Source organism: Otolemur garnettii, unplaced genomic scaffold (assembly GCF_000181295.1).
Source record: "Otolemur garnettii isolate 467f Iridium unplaced genomic scaffold, OtoGar3 scaffold00066, whole genome shotgun sequence".
NCBI classification, from domain to species: Eukaryota; Metazoa; Chordata; class Mammalia; order Primates; family Galagidae; genus Otolemur; species Otolemur garnettii.
Genome location: NW_003852461.1, coordinates 10,147,968 through 10,156,431, shown reverse-complemented (window position 1 = coordinate 10,156,431; position 8,464 = coordinate 10,147,968). Strand labels below are relative to the sequence as shown.

At 40.2% G+C, this 8,464-nt stretch overlaps 1 protein-coding gene across 2 annotated transcripts in view; it reads left to right on the top strand.

Moving 5' to 3' along the window:
- Positions 1 to 8,464, top strand: part of ITGB3BP (integrin subunit beta 3 binding protein) — a 67,224-nt gene that overhangs the window by 18,754 nt on the left and 40,006 nt on the right. For both annotated transcript variants that reach the window (XM_023515110.1, XM_023515109.1), the window contains exon 3: positions 6,894 to 7,029. In XM_023515110.1, the coding sequence (XP_023370878.1) occupies positions 6,894 to 7,029 (136 nt within the window). The remainder of the gene's footprint in view (positions 1 to 6,893; positions 7,030 to 8,464) is intronic.

Genomic DNA, 8,464 nt, shown 5'->3' with positions numbered 1-8,464 from the left:
CACTGGTAAAATCGGAGTGTCCTGATTCAGGTGGGAGTGAGCTTAGGACTTGTTTGTCTGCAACCTTTCCCAGCCGCCCCTTGCTTGTCTCACACTCGTTGCTTGGATCTCCCAGCCTCCTGTCTTAGGAGTGGGCTATAAGGAGACACATGGAAGAGCCCTGCTCTAATCTCTCTACCTCAGATTCCCTTCCACAGAATGCAGTGGTTTCTGGGAGGGGCCATCAGCTGGCTTCATCTTTTCATTCTGGCATAGGACATATAATATTATTATATACCCTCCTTTAAAAGGAAAACAACTTCCTTATCCAGGCCTCTTACCAAAGCTGAAAATTGTGGGAATGGTATCTCAGATAAAGTGGGCAGGTTCTAGGGAGGTTTTTCACAAAAGTACTTTTCCCTTTTTTTTATTTGAATAGCATGATTGGAATTCCTTTGTAGCCTTCATCCCTTGTGCCCCGAAAGAGGGTGACGCAGTGGGTTATAGACTGACAGACACAGCAGTGCCAGTGCTCTCTGCTGCCCCTTCATACGTCCTACCTCTTTGCTATTGAAGTGAGAGAATATACCTGGAAGTGAGGGAATACACCCCTTGGGTGAGGAAAGTGGAGTTGAGATGACCGGTGTGACCAGGCAGCACAGGGAGGGGCAGCAAGCCAGTCCATGAGTTCCATACACTACAACTATTTTTCTTTTTCTACAGTTGTTTAAATACACATGTACTTCAAGAATCTTCATTCTCATTGGAAAACTTTATGTCTAACACTGTTTTTGATTCATATTATTTTTAGAAGTTGACTATATTTAATAAGAAATAATTTAAAATATTGGATTATCTGATGGGAAAAAAGAAAGTCTTTAATAAATGGTAAACTTAGTGGACAAAAACCCACTTCATATACAAAATTCATGTACACTTCATATCTTATTCATGAGAAAAGTTAATCTGAGAAGGATCATAGACTTTCCTTTAGTAAAGCCAAAAGCATAAAGCTTCTGGAAGAACATATAAGAAACTATCTTTCCGACCTTAGAGTAGGCAAAAATTTCTTTTTCATCTTTTTTTTGTGTGTGAGACAGAGTCTCACTATATCACCCTCAGTAGAGTGTGGCATCAGAGCTCATGGCAACCTCCAACTCTGGAGCTTTAGCAGTTCTCTTGCCTCAGCCTCCTATGTAGCTGGGACTACAGGTGCCCACCACAATGCCCGGCTATTTTTTGGCAGCCAGGCTGGATTTGAACCCACCAGCTCTGGTGCATGTGGCTGGCGCCCTAGCCGCTGAACTACAGGCACCAAGGCTAGACAAAAATTTCTTAAGACACACAAAAAAGTCATCATAAAAGATGATAAATTGAATATTATGAAAATAAAAAATTTCTGCTCATCAGAAGACACCACTAAGAAAATGAATATGCAAGCCATGGATCAAAAAGAATTATGTTTGAAATGCATGTATCTGAGAAAAGATGTTATTCAGAATATACAAATGAGTAATGAAAAGACAACCCAATAAAAGTACAAAAGTTTAAATAGACATTTCACAAAAGAAACATTTGAGTGGATAATTAGCTCACACAAAAATGTCCACTGTAATTGTGAGAAATATTAATTAAAACCACAAAAGGACACCACTCTCCTGCTGACCTGAATAGCTAGAGAGTGACAGTTTGTAGCCAAACTAATTCGGCTAAAACACACAAAATCCACTGAAGGCTGGTGAGGATATGAAACAGCTGGAACTCTCCTATATTGATGGGGATTTTAAATGATATAAACATTTAGCTTAAAGCATATATATATATATATATATATAAAATATTAAACCTGTATCCATCTTATAACTTATCAATTCCACTCTTAGGTGGAAACAAGGAAACAATCATATATTTATACAAAAAGACATGTATAAGAATGTTGTTAGCAACTTAATTCATAACAGCCCCAAACTCATAATCAAGAAAAGGAAAAGCAAATTTGGGTATATTTCAATGAAGGAACGCTTAACATTAAACACAAACACATCACTAACACGCACAGCCTGGTGGGTAACGTCAATAGCATGTTAAGCAAAAGAAGCCAAATGCGGAGTAATGTACTTCATTTATATGAAGTTCAGGAACAGGCAGATCTGTGCATGTTTATAGGAGTTGGAGCCTCTGAGCTGGGGAGTAGAAATTGAATGGGACTTAGGGACCCTTCTGGGGCGATGGAAATGTGTATCTTAGATAGTCGTTGTATCAGCATATACAGTTGTCAAACTCATTAAGCTGAATAAAATCTGTGCATTTTATTGTATGTAAATCATACTTTAGTGAACAAAAAGTTAAGGATGGAATTCATCTTATCTGAAAAATAAAAGGTTACAGGAAGGCCTGATGGGAAATAGTCACGAAAATATTTCACAGAAAACTTCTTGATGCTCTTGCACCTGCCTAAAAAAGAAAAAAACAACTTCTTGAGGATTACAGTGCAAGAAAGTAATAATTTTATTATTAAAATTAATATTTTAATACATTAAAATTATGAAAAATGAGCACAAATAGAATAACTACTGCATCAACTTTTTTAGCCAGTATTTTATTTTTCTTGCTAATTTTTTTATCAAGGTGAAATTTTATATTATTAAATTCATAGATCTTGAGTAGACAATTCAATGAGGGGTGGGTATCCCTGTGTATCAAACACTTAAAAAACAGAGCATTTCCATTATTGTAGATCTAAAGTATTGATCAGATTCTTTCCCTGCTGTCTCTGTAAGATCACTGAGATAAGGGGCAAAATGTTATTGTCCTCCATAGCTGCCATAAAAACAGCAAAACCCCAACATGATCAGGGCCTAAAGTAGGGGTCCTCAAACTTTTTAAACACGGGGCCAGTTCACTGTCCCTCAGACTATTGGAAGGCCAGACTGCGGGCCCCGGGATGAGTTGGCTGCTAAGCAGGACAGGCAGCAGTGGCAAAAACACCCGGTGGGCCAGATAAATGTCAGTCTGCAGGCCGTCGTTTGAGGACGCCTGGCCTAAAGGATGGTGACTGTGGCAGCTGTTAAGAAGTTAGTTGATATATCTAGTAGTCTTGTAAGAATCCTAGGCCCTGGAAACTAGTATTTAGAGTTTTCTAATGTAAATTCCATGATTAGGACCAATAGTGCATAATAATTGCATCTTATGTGGGATATTCCAGTAACCTAGTTAAATCGTATAAGTTTGCGAAGAAATATCTCCCGTGGCTGCCCTTTTATTTCTGGCAGATCAAATCCCTATAATCCCTATAATGCCTGTTTTGAATATTTTAGCACAGGCTGGTACTTCATTATAATAATAGCAGATCTTTTATATCTCATATTTCATCCTACAAGAACCCTTAGTTAGCACTTTCTAGACTTGTTTATAATAAGTAAAAAATCAATACAATTGCAGGCACCTTTTCAGTAGAGGTGAGTGTACTTTAACCACTCACAACTTGTGAGGGATATTGAAGGAGAATGTCATATCTACTTGAAATTATGGAAAGAACATTGATTTTTTTTTTTTTTGTCAGAAAATCAATGCTCAAATTTTAGTTTTGCTATGTAAAAGGTTTGACCTCCTTACAAAAAGTACAACAGCATTTACACTGATCATAGAACCTTAGGACGTGGCATTTTTAAAAATTTAGTAGTCGTGCTGAATATCTCTTGAGTCAGTACATACTAGAAGCAGTTGTAAATTATTATACAAGTGGTTGTTACATCTATTTTTCTGCATTTTGTTTACATCTTTCTCTAGCCAAATCCTCTCTGTTTTCCTTCTCCTGTTTTTCTGACGGCCAGGTGGGTCCTGCTCACCTTGCTGAGTGGAGAGATGACTGACTTCCCACGTGGTAGCTCAGTCTTCTCCCAGACCTGTCTTCATAGTTCCTCCTGGCGTGGGAGACTCGTGAGTAGGCTAAGGCCTTCAAAGTTGGGAGATGGCAGAGGGGAAATTCTTAGATGGATTCTAGAATTGCCTTTAATCTTTAGAGATTAAGTGAGAAGACCTTGATTTAAAAAAAAAAAAAAAAAACCTCGAGGGAAAGAAGACTTAGGGAAGTAAGCTCATGCCTTTGTGTCTACCAGGAGGGCGGATATATACAAACGCAGTATTTACTGAAAAATGTTTAGTGAGATAATAGAGAAAGGTAGATTTTCAGTTTTCCTTCTGTGGGTAGTAGTTGTAGACAGACATTTTCCTTTCAGCCGACTTGAATGATGCCCCCAAAAGGAGAAAAGCCTCAGTATAAAAGTGAAGCCGAATGTAGATGCGTGTACTGCGCGCACACACACAGTTATTTTCTGAAAGCTACAGAATTATTTTCAAGGAGAAATGTATGATCTCCAGTTGTAGTGTATAGACATTTGGCAATTGGATAAAATAATGTTTTGGAGAAAATAGGAAAACAGATTGACATAAACGTACATTAGGGTAGCAACTTTCCTTTCTCGTACATATACAGTGAAATAGTTCTGGGCAATAAATTCTCGGGAAAGTAGAGTAGAGATTGGATAAATGTCATAGTTTATGACTGAATACATGTAAGCAGGTGAAAACTCTAGGTGGAGAGGTCATAGTAACCACCTGTTAAAGACACTTAAAACCCTTTCACCTTACAAAAAAGATTGTTTTACAGTTATAACTTTGATAGTATAGTTTGATTTTTTAAAAAAAGATATTGGGGCTTGGTGCCTGTAGCTCAAGCCGCTAAGGCACCAGCCAAATACATCAGAGCTGGCGGTTTCGAATGCAGCCCTGGCCTGCCAAACAACAATGACAACTACAACCAAAAAATAGCTGGGTGTTGTGGCAGGCGCCTGTAGTCCTAGCTACTTGGGAGGCTGAGGCAAGAGCATCGCTTAAGCCCAGGAGTTGGAGGCTGCTGTGAGCTGTGATGCCACAGCACCCTACCAAGGGCAACGTAGTAAGACTGTCTCAAGAAACAAACAAACAAAATCAATACATCAATAAAGATATTGGTTACATTTGTGGCTACTATGGATACATAAAATAAGGAACGCTTTTTGGTCCCCAATAAAAAGAAATATTTAACATATAAAATCTTAACTATAAAAAATATTTTTGATGTTATAGGTTCTGGGACTTATACCAAGATTATTGAAAAAGGTGACGCAGCCACTATTCCTGCCACTATTTCAAGTCAACTACCAAGCTACAGTTTAGTTGTACAGTGCCCTGGCAGCACTGAGCCTCAGACCTCTCCATCCCCCACCCCCATCCTGTGCTGTCTCCTCACTCGGCATTCCAGGGTGCCAGGCTGTCTATTCTCCATGACAGATTATTGCAGCCCACTTTGGTCTCCCTTCTCCTAATTTCTGTAGCGCAGTGCTAAGGCTTCTTTGCTGTGTGACTTTTGGTAGATACTGCTTGAGGTCAGGATAACTTGTTACATTAAAGAAAGACTAAGTCTTAGGGAAGATAAGAAAGAGAACATTGCCAGCTGAAATCACAAAACAATCTGAGACCCCCAAGTGGGGGTCAGTAGCCTACTGACTGAAATTGTGAGTGCTGGTGAATACTGGGTGAATGCGCTGATCAGCAGGTTAAGTATATCTTGAGTAGAGTGTGTGGCGAGCTTCCTGGACTCTTTCTTTTAAGTTATTACTTCTTTTTTTTTTTTTTTTGAGACAGAGTCTCACTATGTTGCCCATAGTAGAGTGCTGTGGCGTCATAGCTCATAGCAACCTCAAACTCTTGGGCTTAAGTGATTCTCTTGCCTCAGTCTCCCAAGTAGCTGGGACTACAGGCGCCCTCCACAACACCCAGCTGTTTTTTGGTTGTAGTTGTCATTGTTGTTTGGCAGGCCTAGGTTGGATTCGAATCCGCTAGCTCTGATGTATGTGGCTGGCGCCCTAGCAGGCTGAGGCTACAGGCACCAAGCCTAAGTCATTAATTCTTATATACATTTTGTAGCTCTCCAGGGTATGAAGATGACAAAATTATTGACTTTTGAGAGCAATTTTTTTTTTTTTTTTTTAGACAGAGCCTCAAGCTGTCCCCCTGGGTAGAGTGCCGTGGCATTACAGCTCACAGCAACCTCTCCGACTCCTGGGCTCAAGCGAGTCTCCTGCCTCCGCCTCCCAAGTAGCTGAGACCACAGGCGCCCGCCACAACGCCCGGCTATTTTTTGGTTGCAGCCGCCATTGTTGTTTGGCGGGTCCGGGCTGGGGATTCGAACCCGCCACCTTAGGTGTACGTGGCTGGCGCCTTAGCCGGTTGAGCTATAGGCGCCAAGCCTTGAGAGCAAATTTTAATGGGGTAGACAGAAAAGTAAAAACTTACTAAAATGTTACCTGCATGAGAGGTGTGCTCAGCACTCCAGGAAAAGAGGGAGCTGCAGGGGCGGTTGTGTATGATGCGCCAGATTCTGAAGGGTTTACTCAGATGCCAGACTCAACTGTTTGGGCATTATTTTCATCATTATTAGAGGAAGATACTGTGTCAGAGCACTTCTGTGAAGGTTTAGAACAGACTGAGCCTTCCTAGGATTTCCTAGTGGGTCTTAGTATTTGGCACCTCTGTTTTTTCCTGTCCTGGTCCCATAATTATACGTCTCGTTCAGATAAAAGCAAAGTTAAGATGTGGTTGGGAGAGTTGGCTGTGTCTAATGTTTGGAAACACCGTCTCAGAATGCAGTAAACCTTTAACGTTAGGATTTCACAAACGTCAACTAGGTCGTGGAGACCTGAAACGCCTCCCTGATTTGAAGGAGCCCTGTTCACTTTGACAGGGGCAATTGAGTATATTTGAAATCTGAAGAGAAAGAGCAAAAAAACAAATGCTGACTTGAATTTTGCTGCGTTTTTAAAGATGAGTATCTTCAGAGATCTAAACTGTCCCAAATTATTATTTATTTCCAGCCATTTGAGTCTTCAGAAATTGTAAGGAAGTTGAGTATTACAACTTACTCCCCAACAACTGGGACTTGTAAAATGAGCCCATTTGCTTCTCCCACTAAGTCTAAAGAACAAGAGCACAGAAGTCGACCATCAGACGGTGAGTTGAACATTCCTTTCTACTTATTGTAAGATTTTTCTAGTTACTGGTTAAATCAAGATTTTGATTTATTAATATATGATTGATTTTTCTCTTCTCTCAAAGAATTTAACACAGAAAAGTCTAGAATGTAGGTATTATTTTGGATGTAAGTATAAACTTTCTGTCACTTATTTTAAAATGCTACCACTGGCTCGGCGCCTGTGGCTCAAGTGGCTAAGGCGCCAACCACATACACCTAAAGTGGCAGGGTCAAATCCAGCCCCGCCCACAAAACAACAATGACGGCTGCAACCAAAAAATAGCCGGGCGTTGTGGCGGGTGCCTGTGGTCCCAGCTACTTGGGAGGCTGAGGCAGGAGACTCGCTTGAGCCCAGGAGTTGGAGGTTGCTGTGAGCTGTGATGCCACAGCACTCTACCCAGGGGGATAGCTTGAGGCTCTGTCTCAAAAAATAAAAATAAAATAAAATGCTACCACTGACTTCATCCTCTTCTTATCTCATTGATTAAATAAACATTATGGCTTGACTGCCTTTAGCCACTATTGGTTATAATGGTTATAGGTATGTCCCTTAATGAGCTGTCCATCATGTGTATAAATTACAGACAGCATAACTCAGGAACTGCGCCCTGCAGTTTAGGAGTGATAATTCTGAATGTTATTTTTATTCATGTTGTCCTTTAAGTTTTGTCCACGTTTAGTCTGTCTCTGTATAGCTTGCCTTCATTATATTTCATTCCCTTGTTTTTCTTTGTTATATCAAATGTTATATCAAATGTTATATCAAATGTATTCAAAAGGTTTGTAGAATTTTCTATACAGAGCAAACTAATTTTAGTATGAAATTCTTTATTTTAAAATACTATTAGTCTAATTTTGACTATACATATTTGTTTTCTCTGGTCATTTATTACTAAAATATTTATTTAAAACCACAAATCTTGACTTGGCTCCTGTAACTCAGTGAGTAGGGCACCAGCCACATATATGAGGCTGGCGGGTTTAAGCCCGGCCCGGGCCTGCTAAACAACAATGACACTGCAACCAAAAATAGCCCGTCATCATGGCGGGCACCTATAGTCCCAGCTACTCGGGAGGCTGAAGCAAGAGAATTGCTTAAGCCCAAGAGTTTGAGGTTGCTGTGAGCTGTAATCCCATGACACTCTACCCAGGGCAACATAATGAGACTTCATCTCAAAAAATAAGTAAATAAAACCACCAATCTCAGTTTGATAGGCTTTTTTTTTTTTTTTATTGAGCTATGAATCAGTGACATGTCAGATTCTATAGTTGAAAATTTAAGGCTCAGCGCCTGTGGCTCAGGCGGCTAAGACGCCAGCCACATACACCTGAGCTGGCGGGTGCAAATCCAGCCCAGGCCTACGAAACAACGATGGCGGCTGCAACCAAAAAATAGCCAGGCGTTGTGGCAGG